Genomic DNA, 17,825 nt, shown 5'->3' with positions numbered 1-17,825 from the left:
GTAGGGTTTCTGTAGCAAACACCCCAGCTGTACCAGTGCAGGAACGGCTGCCCCCCGGGGCTACACAGCGGGGTATTTATATAAACTATAGTAGGGTTTATGTAGAAAAAACCCCAGCTGTACCAGTGCAGGAATGGCTGCCCCCGGGGCTACACAGCGGGGTATTTATATAAACTATAGTAGGGTTTCTGTAGCAAACACCCCAGCTGTACCGGTGCAGGGCAACACTACATTATATTCAATTGGACATTATTATAAATTTATAAAGATAAGGAGAAATTCATTCTAAAATCCTTGCATTAACCCTCAGCTGTTGCCCCTTCCTGCCTGGGTTATCATAATGGTTCCACAACCACATGTTGGAATTACTTTCACCAACCCTTTTTCACCCCCAGGTAATCTCCTCACTTCCTCTCAGTAGGGTAATTATAAAAGTAACTATAACATATTTAATGGACAATTCGCTCAAAATTGTACTGTAGAATCCTTCTCTCTCTGTGTATATACTGTATATATATATATATCATGCATTTCTTTTTCTTTCAGGTTCTTGTAACCAATCCCGATGGTTCACCTGCTAATCGGATCCCCGTGGTGGTTCATCCGGGAAACTTTCGTGGGGAAACTCAAGCTGATGGAACCATTAGGCTGAAACTCAACACTATAGAAGGAATGGCCTCGATGCCTATTTCTGTCAGTACCAAATATGTTGTTTTTAAAGGAAAGAAATTTCAATTAAACTGTTGCCTGGGCTCAGGCATCCTGGGAAGGCTCGCAGTAACTGGCAGTAACTGGCAGTAACTGGCAGTATGGTAGTGCAGCCCCTGCTATTATATATGATGTCAAGTACTTTCTCCATTGGCGTAACTACCTATAGAGCAGATCCAGCAGTGCTTGGGTGGCAGGGGGCTCCGGGTTCTGCTGTACTGTAGTCTCCCCTCCCCGACCCCTCTCCTACCTTTAGAATAGCAGTGCTGCGTGACTAGGCCAGGGCTTGGGGGAGGAGGGGCTATTCTCACTCCAAAGTTTTTTTTGCTGGGGGCTGTGACCAAGTCACACTACTGACTCCCTCACTGACCAGTCAGCACTTACTGAGAAATTCTCCCATCTTCTCTTGATCAGGCAATGTACAGTAGGGAGGGAAACTGAAGAACAATGCTAAAGTATATGCCATAAAAATTAGCTTTAAGCAGAGATCCCCAACCTTTTATACTCGTGAGCCACATTTAATTGTAAAAAGAGCCGGGAAGCAACATGAGCATTAAAAAAAGTTCATGGGGTGCCAAATATGGGCCGTGATTGGTTAATTGGTAGCCCCTATGTGGACTGGCAGCCTACAGGAGGTTCTGATTGGCAATATACATAGTTTCTATGCAACTAAAACTTGCCTCCAAGCCAGAAATTCAAAAATAGCACCTGCTTTGAGGCCACTGGGAGTAACATCCAAGGGGTTGGGGAGCAACATGTTGCCCCCGGGCCACTGGTTGGGGATCACTGGCTTACAACAAAGCACTTGCCTATAACCCCCAGAGGGGCCCCAAGATGCAACACATGACACAACTTTGCTAAATCCTCTTAATATAAACAATCTTACATTCCCATCCAATGGTCACAACAAACCACTTGTTGCGGATAATGATTGGCTATCACCGGAACTATATTAATCTTGGTTAGAATGGGAGCAGAATTTAAGTATCGGGCGGATCACAAGTATGGAAACCCAAGCTCAAATGTACAAAGCTACAGTGACTTTTTGTGTTGGTGAGAGGATCTCTTGCACTTGTGTGTCTGCTATGACTCTCCCATTGCCTTGTATATACAGAACCAGCCAAGCAATAAAACAAAGCTTGTGCCTATTGGGCTGGGCAACATTTTGCAGAATAGGCAAAGCCACTGGAAGTCTAGGAACAAATCGGGCCATTTTTAGTCACAATACATAGAAGTATATGTAAGGCTCCCAGGATTCTGCCTTATGTTTTATATTTTCTGTTATCAGGTCAAAACAGACAAGAAAGGTGTGCAACCCCGGCACCAAGCAACTGCGACTATGTCTGCTAAAGCCTACCGTCCCGCCTACTCGTTTCATAATTACCTGCACGTCAGCGTCCCTGGATTGGAGCTAAAACTGGGAGGCACTCTCACTGTGACGTTCTACATCAAAACTAACTCCCCAGAGGTTGCAGAACAAATCCGGCATTTCACCTATTTGGTAACCAGACATACAACCCTGTGAACATGCAAAACTCCATTGCCCTCAGACATACACATAGACCAATACAGAGTATGTCAGCGATTGCATTTCCTGAGAAGTTCACATTTCACATGTTTAATGATAATTATTGCGATATTGGTCGTCTTGTCAATCCGCCATACACGCACCAATTATCGTACCAAACCTAATATCGGTGCCTGTATGGCCAGCTTAGGGCAAAACTTGCCTAGTTTATTTTTAACATAATGGACAGCAGAATTAGGGGACAACTGATCATTATGGGCCTAACTGAGTCTTTCTGATGCTATGAGTAGGCATAACATGGAACCAGGCCCGGACTGGCAATCTGTGGGTTCAGGCAAATGCCAGAGGGGGTGCTGTAAGGTGCCATAGTCACTCACTATTTATTGGGCCTATGGGGGGCTGTTTGGGCCTCTGTGTACTGAAAATCAGGCCCAGACTGGCAATCTGTGGATTCAGGCAAATGCCAGAGGGGCTGCTGTAAGGTGCCATAGTCACTCACTATTTATTGGGCCTATGGGGGGGCTGTTTGGGCCTCTGTGTACTGAAAATCAGGCCCGGACTGGCAATCTGTGGGTTCAGGCAAATGCCAGAGGGGCTGCTGTAAGGTGCCATAGACAGTCACTATTTATTGGGCCTATGGGGGGCTGTTTGGGCTTCTGTGTACTGAAAATCAGGCCCGGACTGGCAATCTGTGGGTTCAGGCAAATGCCAGAGGGGCTGCTGTAAGGTGCCATAGACAATCACTATTTATTGGGCCTATGGGGGGGCTGTTTGGGCCTCTGTGTACTGAAAATCAGGCCCGGACTGGCAATCTGTGGGTTCAGGCAAATGCCAGAGGGGCTTCTGTAAGGTGCCATAGACACTCACTATTTATTGGGCCTATGGGGGGGGCTGTTTGGGTCTCTGTGTACTGAAAATCAGGCCCGGACTGGCAATCTGTGGGTTCAGGCAAATGCCAGAGGGGCTTCTGTAAGGTGCCATAGACACTCACTATTTATTGGGCTACTGGGGGGCTGTTTGGGCCTCTGTGTATTTGAAATGACAGGGCCTATTTTGAACCCCAGTCCAAATCTGGAATTCCATTCCACATCTCAGTTTCATGGGGGGGTTGTTGTTGAGTATTGTCACTGATCCCTAATGATCATCATCTCCCACCCATAAAAGTGTGAGGGTAGTTTATTGATTTAACCTTCCTTACTATTGAACAGTAGAATATTGATACACTGCAACCCTCTCACCCAGCTGAGCCCTCACTGGAGGATAGGTATCGTAATGGAACTGTAATTGTAGCTTGTGCCGGTAGAAATAATAGAACTAAAAGACACCAGTGGCTCTTAACCATGAAATAAATGTTTTTTGAACTCCCACTGAAGAAAGGTACTTCTGTAATAGTAATGAGGCATCATTACTGGCGGCTGCATCACTCTGGGGCCAACACAGACTTGAATAAATCCCACTGCAAAGTCCTTATTGTGTTGCCAAAAGCTCATTAACTGTACTTTTCTATAATTACCGTCTGCCTCAAGTAATTTTCGCACAGACACATGCAATATTTATTGTGTCTAAGTGTTTGTGAATCATGCGTTAGTATTATTTCTGCGCGCTAATTAAGGCAATGCGGTAAAATTAACGCATGCGGTTGTGCGCTTAATAACGCACGCAATATGCGACTTAACGCATGCGATACTATAGCGAATCACACGTAACGCAAAAAAGCATGAGATATGCGTTATCGCACTTTAGTGAATCAGCCCTATGTTCCCTAAGCCTTTTTACACTAGGGAACAAGGGTGCAACTAACCCTGGGCAATAGGAATACCTCTCTCCTACAGGGAATAGGGTACTAACTGGCGACTCATGAACAGTAAAGGGAGATTACCCCTTTATGTACCTTTATGAATTTTTATTAATGTTCCTATTGATTAAATCCACTGGAAAACAAAAACCATGATGGTTGCCCATAGCTTTCTACAGTATTTGATATGCAGGTTTGAACAATGAGAAATAGTAATTTTGATAGACTGGTTTATGAAATCTATCGACCAACTGGATCAATGTATATATATATATATATATATATAAAAGGATAGGCATGGGAGATACATCTTATTTTATTGCCCCTTCAAAATATTTAAGCCTGAGGCTGAAGACTCTTCACACACTCAGCTAAGTGATGGGGTAACTGATACTAATCGGCCAATGAGAGAAGGAACCTACTGACTCTCATAAAAACCTAAAGAGCTTTGAAGTAAGAAGGATGTAGTGGGACGTGGCCCATAGTTGGGAGTCTGTCTCCCCAATCTAATTTTAAAAAATTTGGAACGTCTGCTGTATATTGTATCACTTTCACTTTAACTACGTATCATTTCTCCTCCAGGTCATGAGCAGGGGGCGCATCATAAAGGTGGGCAGGCAGGAACGTTCGCCTAATCTGTACGTGATCTCCATGTCTCTGTTTATCACTGAGGACTACCTACCATCTTTCCGTATTGTGGCCTATTACATGGTGACAACAACCAAAGGGCGTGATATTGTGTCTGACTCTGTCTGGGTGGATGTGGTAGATACCTGCATGGGCACGGTGAGATTCCATGTTGAAATCTATTAAAGTACAGGGGAATCTGGTGTAGACGGTTGCTGGATTAACAGTAATCATATGGGGGAAGGTACTATATAAAGGCTGTGATGGATGTGGATAGGACTGATTAAAAATGCAAAGTTCAGTTACCCAATAAACAGTTTTCTACCAAATGCAAAGTGGATAATGAATAAAGAGCATATTGGTCGGATAACAGTAGGGACAACAGAAGAGCGACAGATGTATTTTTCCTCTACAATAAGTAACCTGACATATTTATGGTTCTTGCACAGCTGGAGGTGACAGGTTACAGGGAAAAGGACAACGATGTCCAAAAACTGCCGTCAACCGTGCAACTGAAACTCAGAGCCGACCACAATGCCAATGTGGGACTCGTGATTGTGGATAAAGGGGTCTTTCTGCTGAACAAGAAGTATAAACTCACTCAGAGTAAGGTGAGAAACCCTTCCCATATGTGTTATGTTCATCCATCCAAGAGAAATTATTCATTGTTGTTATATAGTCTTATTATTCTGTGCCTGGGATTTATGACTTTCTGTCATCTTAATGTGCCTATGTCACATGAGACGTTTTCTATATGGGTGCAACTGGCAGACAAAACTACCCTGCTGCCTCCAATTGGCTCCAATAGGAACTGTCGGAAACCAGTAGTGTAGCTGGTCCTTGGCCTGAAAATGATGTAACGTGCCTTGGCCAAAACCCACCAGTGATGGAGGTTAATGGGAGGCTGCAGGGGGAATTGAGGGAACTTCTCCTGTAACAGAGCAAATACCCAGTGAGCAATGAATGTATGAGCACTATAGGAAGCAAAAAGCTTTGGCTGTTTCAGTTTATAACTAGTACCTACAGCAATATGAACGCAAATTTAACTTTTCCAAAAAATCCAACTTCTACTATCCTTATATTAAACAAAGAAGGTTGTATTATCTCCTTCATGTTAAAATCATAAAGGCAAAAGGCAATGTTCTCTAGAAAAAAGTAATCAATCTCTTAAAAAACTGTCAAATCTTTTTAAGGGAACAGAGACATCAATTAGTACTGTAACACTTGTTTGGCTTAATAGGGGTATTATTACCAGGCTATTTTGCTTAGAGCATGTGTTACATGCAACCCCCTTTCCCAGGATGGGCCTCCGCTAAGTGGGAGCTGTGTCTGGGGCTTAACGGTGTAGTAGAACTACAACTCACACTGGTGTTGTGCAATAGGACACCAGAATAGCTGGATAATACTTTATTGTCCAAGACAATGGTAGAATAGTGCAACAGGGTATTATACTCACAGACACAGTAGATAATGATGGTCACAATAGAGAATAGAAGTGGTGACCCTTAGGAACCTGTATTTCTCAATAGGATGATGCGCAGAGTATTAACTGGATACCTGAGGTGAATACCTTTACGATAACGGATTCTTCCAGAGATGGTGGTTCAGGGGCAAAGTACTAACCTGAATCCTGTGTCTGCTGGTCCCTTAAAAAAGGCAAACAGAGCCGGGGTAGGCTAAACCCTTAACAACTCCTTTGATGGGGCTAAATAGCTGCCCTTTCTAAATAGACTGACTGTGCTCACTTCTCCTAGAGAGTGCTATGAAATAGTTCTGACTGTGCTGGTGTAAGGTACCTGCTCGTCGTGGCCGTCCACCTGGTCGCAAGGGGGCGCGCTCTGATGCCGGCGCACGCTATGATGCCGGCGTGCGTCTTGACGCCCGCGCGTGCGCCTTGCGCTTAAAAAGACGCCAGAGGCCTAGGATCACTGCGAAGTGATCATTTTCCTTGTGAAAGATGCCAAGCATTATTCCTGATTGATATTTGTTATTTTGACCCGGCCTGACTCCCGATTCTGAATCCTGCTGCCTGTACCGACCTATTGCCTGCCTGACCATCCGATTGCCTTCCGATTTTGCCTAAGACGCCTGGTTCGGCATTCCTGCCACTCCTTCACTTGGCTCCAGTCCTGTTTCATCCCCAGTGGCTGTGTTCCTTAGTGGGAGGTGTAGGGGAGGTCCTTCCTCAACGACTTCTTCCAGTGACGTTCCCTGCTTAGTCGTGACAGTATCACTTCGCCAGTATGGAAGGAGCTGAGGAAATCCCGGCCATGCAACTGCTCACTCAGCAAATGACCGCCCTCACTCAAGCAGTACAAGAACTCCAAGCCGGGCTGCATTCTGTCCAGGCTCAATTACAGCCTTTGCCTGGAGATCCCGCTGATGTTCCCGCTGCTCCCTCACCTGGGGTTATTCAGCCAGCGACGCCCAAGCTCAAGCTTTCTCTGCCAGAGCGCTTTTCTGGGAACCGCAAGAAGTTTCGGGCCTTTATGAATAGCCGCAAGCTGGAATTTACTTTGAACCCCTATACTTATACGACTGAACAGTCTAAGGTGGGGTTTGCCATTTTGCTTCTATCCGGGGAGCCTCAGACATGGGCCCACCATCTTCTGGAACAAGACAGCCCGTTGTTCAGTGACTCTACTGCTTTCTTTCAGGCGATGGCTGTACTGTATGACGACCCCCAAAGAGAGGCTTCAGCTGAAGCGGCGCTCAGATCCCTCTTCCAGGGTAGACGCCCGGTTGAGGAGTATATCACAGATTTCCGCAACTACGCTGCGGACACCCAATGGAACCAAGCGGCTCTGAAACACCAGTTTAGAATTGGCCTGTCAGAAGTTCTGAAGGATGAGCTAGCTCGTGTCGGAGTTCCTGATGAACTAGAATCGCTTGTTGGGACAGTGATCCAAATTGATCGGCGTTTGAGGGAGAGGAGACTGGAGAAATCCGGGGTTTCGCAACCAAGCTGGTTGCTCCCCAAAGCACCCCTGTTCCCTAAATCCACCTCAACACCACCCACGGCCGCTTCTTCGTTGTCTGAGGAGCCTGAACCCATGCAGATCGGCCTCATCCGCTCCCCATTGACACCTGAGGAGAGACTACGCAGACGACGTATGAACTTATGCCTCTATTGTGGTGTTTCGGGCCACCTCCTTCGCAGTTGTCCTGTGCGACCTAATAGTAAGAATTCAGCACCAGTTCTTCTCAGTGCAGAAGGGGTCAATGGACTTTCACTTATGTCTGTTGTTGCTGTTTTACAGTGGTCCGGAAAGACGCTCCAGGTTCCAGCATTGATTGACTCCGGGGCCTGCGGTTGCTTTATTGATCGGGAGTTCGCCCGATTGCATTGCATTCCTCTGAAACCCAGATCCAGCCCATTGATGGTGAAGTTGGCAGATGGATCTGATATTTCTTCTGGTCCAGTTTTGATTGAGACTATTCCTTTGTTAATAAAGATTCAGAAGCACAGTGAGACTCTTTCGTTTGATGTAGTTTCCTCCCCATTGTATCCCCTCATTTTGGGATTCCCGTGGTTGAAGGCACATAACCCTCTCATCAATTGGGACACTAATCAAATAACATTTCCTTCCGGCCAATGCTCCTGTCATGACTGGGCCTCGAAGGAGTTGTTGGTCCTGTCTTCCGATCCTCGGCTTAAGCTCATTCCGGAATCTTATCACGAGTTCCTAGACGTCTTTGATGAGAGAGGAGCGGATGTACTACCGCCTCACTGGATTTACGACTGCCCTGTAGACCTTCTTTCTGGCGCAGCTATTCCTTTCGGGTGAATCTACCCTTTATCAGAACCTGAACTTACCGTTCTTAAAGACTATATTGAGGAAAATCTCAAAAAGGGTTTAATTCGTCCATCCACCTCACCTGCCGGAGCAGGTATATTCTTTGTTGAAAAGAAGGATCACTCCTTACGCCCCTGTATTGACTATCGAGATTTGAACAAAATTACCATTAAGAATCGATACCCTTTGCCGCTCATACCGGAATTATTCCTAAACTGGACCTTCGAGGGGCGTATAATCTGGTCCGTATTCGACAGGGGGACGAATGGAAGACGGCCTTTCGCACACGCTACGGACACTTTGAATATCTGGTTATGCCTTTTGGCCTATGTAACGCTCCAGCAACGTTCCAACACTTCGTGAATGATATTTTTAGGGACTTCCTGGATCTCTTTGTTATCGTCTACTTAGATGACATTTTGATCTTTTCGTCCTCCTTGGAAGAACATCGACGCCATGTCAAACAAGTTTTCTCTCGTTTGCGGGCCCATAAACTGTTCGCGAAACTGGAGAAATGTGAATTCGAGAGATCAACTATAGAATTCCTGGGTTTTATCATCTCCCCTGAGGGAATGTCGATGGACTCTCGTAAGGTCTCGGCGGTTCTAGATTGGCCCACACCAAATAGCCGCAAGGCTGTGCAGAGGTTTGTTGGTTTTGCCAATTTTTATCGGAAATTCATCAAGAACTTTTCTAAGATTATTTCTCCTATTACCGCCCTTACCAGCTCGCTAAAGAAATTCTGTTGGACACCTGAGGCCCAGCAAGCCTTCTCTGATCTCAAGAGTCGCTTTACCTCGGCACCCATTCTGAAGCATCCTGACCCCACTCGTCCATTTGTTCTAGAGGTAGACGCCTCGGAGTATGCCATTGGAGCAGTCTTGTCACAAAGAAATGACGTACAGAGTCTGCTTCACCCTATTGCATTTTTCTCCAAGAAACTATACTCTTCTGAGCAGAACTATGATGTGGGAGAGTTACTCGCCATTAAGTCGGCGTTCCAAGAATGGCGCCATCTGTTGGAGGGGGCTGCTCACCCCATCCTAGTATTCTCTGACCATAAGAATTTGGAACACTTATGATCCGCAAAGAGACTTCGGCCTCGTCAGGCCAGATGGGCGCTCTTCTTTTCCAGGTTTAATTTCCATGTAACCTTCAGACCTGGTTCCAAGAATGGGAAAGCGGACGCTTTATCTCGCCTGTTCCCTGCTCCTGAAAACAACTCGTCTACCAGCACGATTCTACACGCCTCCAACTTCCTCCTGCTTCAGGCGGAACTACTAGAAAAGATCCAGTATGCTTCCGAGTCTGTCGTCAACCCCCCGGGGGATGTTGTCCGCCAAGAGAAATACCTCATAGCGAATAATAAGATTTTTGTCCCTGAAGACTTACGCCTTGAGGTACTTAAGTTTATTCATGACCACCCGGTGTCTGGCCATTTGGGTGTTTACAAGACACAGGAACTTGCCAAGAGACATTTTTTTTGGCCTGGGATGATGAGAGACTATGCTAAGTATGTCACTTCCTGTCAAACGTGTGCCCGGTTCAAGGATTCACACTCACGCCCAATGGGTCTACTTCAGCCCCTCCCTGTTCCTGAAAGACCTTGGGAGAGGATCTCTATGGACTTCATTGTGGATCTTCCCAAGTCTGCTGGGTTTAACACGATTATGGTAGTGGTTGACGGGCTTACTAAGATGGCTCATTTTATACACTTGTCTGGCTTACCATCGGCTGCTACAACGGCGGAGGTGTTCATCAGAGAGATCTTCCGGCTCCACGGCCTACCCAAGGTGGTAGTTTCGGACAGGGGGTCACAGTTCACCTCACGGTTTTGGAGATCTTTGTGCCAAGGGCTTCATATTAGCCTCGCTCTGTCTTCGGCATGCCACCCTCAAACGAATGGGCAGACTGAACGCACCAACCAAACCTTGGAGCAATACTTAAGGTGTTTTTCCTCCTATTCTCAAGAAGATTGGTCTACGCTCTTGCCCTTAGCGGAGTTTTCGTATAATAATGCTATACATACCTCGTCCAAACAGACTCCTTTTTTCTCCAATTATGGTTTTCACCTCACTTCTCTGCCGGGTCTATCTGAAGTGTCGGTTCCTGCAGCTCAAGACAGACTTTTATTTTTAAATCATAATTTCGACTTTCTTCAACAAGCTGTACGAGAAGCACAACGTAGCTATAAGAGACATGCTGATAAAAGACGGAGGCCAAATCCCGAATTTAAAGTTGGTGACCTTGCCTGGTTATCCACTCGCAACCTTAAGCTCTCGTGTCCTACCAAGAAGTTGGGCCAAAAGTTCATGGGACCCTTCTCGATTGTAGAACAGATCAATCCTGTTGCCTTCAAATTAAGATTACCTGCTAATCTTCGGGTTCACCCTGTCTTTCACGTCTCGCTACTAAAGAAGGTGGTAGGAAATCCATTCCCTGGTCGTGTTGAGATGCCTCCGGAGCCGGTAACTGTGCAGGGTGTGGAGGAATTCGAGGTCCAGGCTATCCTTGATTCCAGATACCATAGAGGGCATTTGCAATACTTGGTCCAATGGAAGGGTTACTCGCCGGAGAATAATTCCTGGGAGTCCGTAAGAAATGTCCATGCTCCTCGGCTGATTCGATCTTTCCATAGGAGATGTCCTGGAAAGCCCGCTCCGGTGCACGTCCGGAGGCCGTGCCTTGGGAGGGGGCAATGTAAGGTACCTGCTCGTCGTGGCCGTCCACCTGGTCGCAAGGGGGCGCGCTATGACGCCGGCGCGCGCCTTGCGCTTAAAAAGACGCCAGAGGCCTAGGATCACTGCGAAGTGATCATTTTCCTTGTGAAAGACTCCAAGCATTATTCCTGATTGATATTTGTTATTTTGACCTGGCCTGACTCCCGATTCTGAATCCTGCTGCCTGTACCGACCTATTGCCTGCCTGACCATCCGATTGCCTTCCGATTTTGCCTAAGACGCCTGGTTCGGCCACTCCTTCACTTGGCTCCAGTCCTGTTTCATCCCCAGCGGCTGTGTTCCTTAGTGGGAGGTGTAGGGGAGGTCCTTCCTCAACGACTTCTTCCAGTGACGTTCCCTGCTTAGTCGTGACAGCTGGCTTGTTCTCATTCACGGGGCCCTGTCCCCGACTTAAGATGGTAGATTACTGGGGCTGTAGGCCTCCAGGCTCAATGGACTGATGCCTGAGACAACGGCAGCCAAAGACACTCCTCCTTGCAAGACACTATATAGTCTCCAAGGGGAGTGGTCAACCTGGGCTAAACCTATTAAGGATAGCTTAAGAACTGTAACCTGAGTGTAGAGGGCTCTGCCCTATAACAGTACAGATATGAAAAGGTAGGGATATGAAGCCATAGGGCACTTAACCCTATGGGTCCCTACAGTACAATACAGCTGCCTTGTGAAACTCCCCCCTTTGCTTTAACACTCCTTTCATTTATCACTTTGCTCAGGTTTGGAATTCAGTGGAGAAGTCAGACACCGGCTGTACTCCCGGGAGTGGTGCTAACACCGCAGGGGTCTTTTATGATGCTGGGCTTGCTCTACAGACCTCCTTCAGTGTTAAAACTGATCAAAGAATAGGTGAGTATCAGCCAACAGGCTGCGTTATAGAACTTTTTCTTAATATCCTTATCATTTACAGTAAGGGGTACATTATCCCTTATAATACATGAGTGATACTCAGAGTTCCCTGTATAACTCAGCCTGCAGCCTTGTGCCTTTATATGGGCACAGAACCCCTCAGTGACTGCTAATATCCTTATCATTTACAGTAGGGGGTACATTATCCCTTATAATACATGAGTGATACTCAGAGTTCCCTGTATAACTCAGCCTGCAGCCTTGTGCCTTTATATGGGCACAGAACCCCTCAGTGACTGCAAATATCCTTATCATTTACAGTAGGGGGTACATTTTCCCTTATAATACATGAGTGATACTCAGAGTTCCCTGTATAACTCAGCCTGCAGCCTTGTGCCTTTATATGGGCACAGAACCCCTCAGTGACTGCTAATATCCTTATCATTTACAGTAGGGGGTACATTATCCCTTATAATACATGAGTGATACTCAGAGTTCCCTGTATAACTCAGCCTGCAGCCTTGTGCCTTTATATGGGCACAGAACCCCTCAGTGACTTCTAATATCCTTATCATTTACAGTAGGGGGTACATTATCCCTTATAATACATGAGTGATACTCAGAGTTCCCTGTATAACTCAGCCTGCAGCCTTGTGCCTTTATATGGGCACAGAACCCCTCAGTGACTGCTAATATCCTTATCATTTACAGTAGGGGGTACATTATCCCTTATAATACATGAGTGATACTCAGAGTTCCCTGTATAACTCAGCCTTGTGCCTTTATATGGGCACAGAACCCCTCAGTGACTGCAAATATCCTTATCATTTACAGTAGGGGGTACATTTTCCCTTATAATACATGAGTGATACTCAGAGTTCCCTGTATAACTCGGGTGAACTGGAGGTGCTGGCACTGGAGAAGAAATATGATGTGATTGTGTTGCTGAAGAAACATGGCTGAATGAGTCACATGACTGGGCAGTATATATATATATAGGGGACTATACTTTGTTTCAGAGGAACAGAGGCAATAGAAAAGGGGGAACCAAGGGCCCTGTAGGCAATGAACTTGGCAAACAGGGGTTGGAGCTGTATTAGAAGGTGCATAGATTTGCGAGAGCGCTGGGGAGGCCCCATATAGGATATGGTACTGTAATAAGGCAGGCTGCTCCTTTTGCAATGAAAAATGTATTTAAAGAAAAATAAAAAAATCAATAATAGCCAGGGCCTCAAAGCCACCCCCCAGCTGCTTAAAGTTGAAGGAAAAGGGGCAGCCATTTTGTCAGACTGATGGGCGCTAGCCCTGCAAAGCCTATGACTGTAATTTTGTGTTTAGCAAAGGGCTGCTGTACTCCAGCTGTGTCTGGAAAACCATTTTAACCGCGTTAAATTCTCCAGAATATTTCAATTCTAAGTAGGGATGGTATCCATGGGTTACCTTACTCCTAGGGGCAGGGAGCCAAGCATCATCCATCATTTAAACATGTGATGCGCGGCTCATATACAGTGTCGGACTGGCCCACAGGGATACCAGGAAAACTCCCGGTGGGCCCAGGTGTCAGTGGGCCCTCCTGCTTCTAGCCTATTGGGCTAATTCATGGTCATCCCCTATTTCATTATGGGAACAAAGCAACTAAATATATAGAAGAATAGATTATAGTATGTAAAGATTAGGGATGCACCAAACCCACTTTTTTGGGTTCGGCCAAACCCACCCAGGCGGATTCTGCCGAATCCTAATTAGCATATGCTAATTAGGACCGGGAAAGGGAAAAAAGATTCCCCCTACCATTTAACCCTTCTGAATGATAATTAGCATATGCTAATTTATGCTAACTAGGATTCGAATTTGGTTCAGCCGGGACCATGGATTTGGGTGAAACCAAATCCTTCAAAAAAAGGCTGGATATGGCCCAAATCCCGAACCGAATACTAGGGGTGCACCGATCCCACTTTTTTGGGTTTGTCTGAACCCCCAAACCCACCTAGCAGGATTTGGCCAAATCCTGAACCGAATCCGAATCCTAATTAGCATATGTTGATTACGATCGGAAGGGGTTTAAAAGGAGGCCAAGTTTGGAAGGTATGGCTTTACCTGTATCTGCCTGAAGTGTTTTAACTGAAAAGGAACATTACATGAGCACGCCTGTGTCTCCTATGTATTTAGAAGTTCTGACAATGGTTATTTCTTTGCCCCCAGAGCCTCAATGTAAAGATCGGGCGCCGCGCAGACGCCGTACAACTGTTGCACTGATGGAGATTAAAACTGGGAAAGGTCAGATATGGTGCAAGAACTGGTTGGATCCAAGATGGCTTCATATAGCTCATGTCCATGATGCAATGTTCTGCCTCCTTTATGTAGAAGAGTAGAAGTTGCAGCCTGCCTTTATTTAATGTGATGCTATACAGGGCAGAGCTAAGAGACCACAAATGCAAAAAGGAGCTTTAAAACTGGAACTTTTTTCCTTTCAACTTCCATCATCTGCTTCTTCTGTGACATTTTGTTTTCCACTTTCCTCTTCTTTCTTCCCACAGGCTTTAACTCCTAATGCCCATGGCCTATTGGTCTCAATGGCACAAAGCAGTGTAATTGGGAACCCCCCCATTAACTGCTTGTTACAGGCCTAGCACATTTACCCATAATTCCTTGTGAATTTGTTATACGTTAATATAGAACCAGTGATGGAAAGCACACCAAGGTATGGTATAAAGAACACTTTATATAATTAATATGTTTTCCTTTAGCTTCAGAATACAAGGACAAGGTGAAACAGTGCTGCCTGGATGGGATGCAGGAGAACCTGATGGGCCACAGCTGTGAGCGACGTACCCGCTACATCTTGGATGGGAAGGAATGTGTGGATGCTTTCCTGGACTGCTGCAAATACTATGAGAAGAGGAGGGAAGATGAGAGGAAGAGTAAAGATGAGGATACTCTGGCAAGAAGTAAGGAACCATGAGAAGTTAGGAAAAAAAGAGTTAATTTAGGACAGGGGAAAATGCTTTTGCCCTTGGCGTCTAGTGATTTTCACCCATAAGAGCATTACTGCAGTGCATTTTAGGAGCCAATGAATAGAAATTTGATGTAAATGGGAAATCATTGCCTAGTCCATTGTCAGATTTTTATACATTAATATTCTGATAATAATTGGGGGTAAAAATTGGAAAAAAAATACAACCAGTAGAAAGGTCCACACACCTTTATGTGAATAAAATGTTTTTGTTTAATTTACTCGCTGTGCATTCCGATGTTTCGGCCCTTGCTGGGACCTTCATCATGAATGTCTTAGAAGGGAGGAAATCAACCTTTAATACCCAATATCAGGGTTGTTTAATTAAAGCAATATTGCGCAATAAAACTTTTCCAAAACTTTCTCCCAAATCTTCAGGGCCAGCGGCTGCATTAAAATGCAAAAAAATCCTCCAATGAGAATCCCAGTTGCTGTGTGTAAATCCGGCTCCCTGTTCTCTGTTCCTGCAATTGGAGTTGGGAGCAATAAGCACAGTTTCCCAGCACTGAACAAGTCTGTCCTTTATTCCCATTTCTGATTCCAGTGTTGTATAATAAAGAAAAAAAATTACTTAATTATCTCTATATGTAAGATACCAGCAAGATGGCTGACACAGTGCTGGGAATCAGCATTCTCACTGGTCACTTCTCTTGCACTAATAATGAGATTTTTATTTAGTAGAATGCTCAGGGGTGAATTTTCTTGTCTATAATTATGTTTTTCGGCAACTTCTATAGCAAAACTAGGGGGCGCAGTGGGACAGCGTTATGCTTGTGTTTACAACCCCTTTAACCAATGTTTCGGATCCTTACTGAAACCTTCATCAGGATTCCCAGAGCACACCATAAACATATGTTTAAGTAACCTAGTTGGTGCCAAAACCTGATGCTAGGCAACTAACACAACCCTCCCAGTGTCAAGGTGCACAGAAATGAGAAAGAACAAAACAAAAGCAAACTGTACAATCAAGCAAAACCACAAAAGGAAAAAAAACAGACTACTATGTTGGTGAGCCAATGAGTATCAGGCTTTATAAGCTCACATGGGGATAAGGTAAAGTAAGGAGCTAATTAGTCAACATGGAGGTGGTCCAAGAAGTTTAGATATGGCATCCCAAGAGCAATGCTATATCTAAAAGTGGTTCATAAATGGGCCAGTCTAAGAAAATGCTGGCCACTGGTTGGTTTGTCTTTCCCTCCTTTGCTCATAGAAGAATGATGGTTACCAAACTAAGGAACCAAAACATTGGTTCTTCAGTGGCTTTTGAAGAATTGTAATTTTGGTAAAAACTCAGAGGTCATAATGATATTTACTGTCTTGTGCCACAGATCAGGAGGATTCCGGTTACATGCTGTACTCTGAAATTGATATCAGATCAGACTTTCCTGAGAGCTGGTACTGGAAAGTAGAGGAAATGACTGGAGCTCCTGATAAAGACAAGTTAGTAATGACACCCCTACCCTGCCTTGCTAGCAGTCTCAAAAAAAAGCGTTAAGTCAAAACAAGGTCAAACTGGCCTCCCAGAGTACCAGAGGATCTCCTAGTAGGTCCCAGCCTAGGCGTTCCTATCCGGAACGGGCCTACCTGACCGAGATCTGCTGTAAAATTGGGCAGATCTCAACCGGGCAGGTTTGATTTTCCGTCGGATCGGGGATTGTTGATGTGGTCCCCAATTCGACTATGTATTGCCACCTTTAGATGTTAGGTTCTTAGGATTTATATCTACAAGTTGCCTATTGGGACTTCAAGAATGCTACAGATCAAAAGGTAGACAATGTATTGGGAAGATAATGTCTGTGTGTGAGTTGGTTCCTATGGGGTCCTCAAATCCAGCAAATAAACTTAAGCTAGGATGTTGCTCCCCATGGCCTCAAAGCAGGGGAGGAACTTGGGCCTGCTGGATGGGGGGCCCAGCTGCACCCGGTCTACACCTGGGCCTCGGTGCATATAGCTCTGTTATTGACATAGAGGCTACCAAATAGCCAATTACAATCTAGGAAAGTGTGTTCATGCTTGTGTTGCTCCCCAACTCTTTTTACATTTGAAAATAACTCATGGGTTAGAAAATATTAGGGACCCCTGATCTAAACATTAACATTACAGTGTTTCAGTTATAACCCCTGTAAAATTAACTCCATGGGTTTCACTTCTTAAATAATCTAAAACAGCACTTTTAGAAGGTTCCCTAACATTAGCACTTTATCTTCACAGGATTTCAACCAAGATCCTAAATGTTCACTTGAAAGACTCAATAACAACCTGGGAGGTTCTGGCTGTGAGCTTGTCTGAAAACAAAGGTAACTGTCCTGTTGGCTGTAGCTATAGTTTCCCTGGGGAAGGATTACTGGAACAGCTTCTAGTGGCCTCACTCCATATGGCTCACATGGGCCTATATCACATAAAGGTTTAGTAATGGTTCTGGCAAAAAAAAAAAAAGCCTGGCAAAAAAACATACTTTTCATTTTCAAAATGTTAGTGGCCGATTTAACAGCACAGGCCCTAAAGTGCACAATTACAGTTGGCAAAACCAATTGCTAATTGATTGCTATTGGAAACTGCAATTTAGAACCCCATGGTCGCTTCTCTGTTTTCTTATTTACTGATACACATAGGAATATATAATATTAATTCAGTTTGTAGCTTAGCCCCCTCCCTGCAAAAAAATATCTAAAGCTGACAATTTTCTGATATTGGGCAAAATATTTGTGGGCAAGTTTAAATATGTTTGCTGCCCATGGGCTGGTATACATTATGCCATTGTTATTACAATATT

General features: G+C 45.0%; 1 protein-coding gene across 2 annotated transcripts in view; it reads left to right on the top strand.

Moving 5' to 3' along the window:
* Positions 1-17,825, top strand: part of LOC100497762 (complement C3) — an 85,790-nt gene that overhangs the window by 19,642 nt on the left and 48,323 nt on the right. For both annotated transcript variants that reach the window (XM_031899474.1, XM_031899475.1), the window contains 9 exons: positions 547-693; positions 1,997-2,209; positions 4,614-4,817; positions 5,108-5,269; positions 11,910-12,039; positions 14,242-14,316; positions 14,787-14,987; positions 16,381-16,492; positions 17,264-17,349. In XM_031899474.1, coding sequence (XP_031755334.1) covers positions 547-693; positions 1,997-2,209; positions 4,614-4,817; positions 5,108-5,269; positions 11,910-12,039; positions 14,242-14,316; positions 14,787-14,987; positions 16,381-16,492; positions 17,264-17,349 — 1,330 coding nt within the window. The remainder of the gene's footprint in view (positions 1-546; positions 694-1,996; positions 2,210-4,613; positions 4,818-5,107; positions 5,270-11,909; positions 12,040-14,241; positions 14,317-14,786; positions 14,988-16,380; positions 16,493-17,263; positions 17,350-17,825) is intronic.

This window comes from Xenopus tropicalis, chromosome 3 (assembly GCF_000004195.4).
Source record: "Xenopus tropicalis strain Nigerian chromosome 3, UCB_Xtro_10.0, whole genome shotgun sequence".
NCBI lineage: Eukaryota > Metazoa > Chordata > Amphibia > Anura > Pipidae > Xenopus > Xenopus tropicalis.
This window is presented reverse-complemented; position numbering and strand designations above follow the sequence as displayed.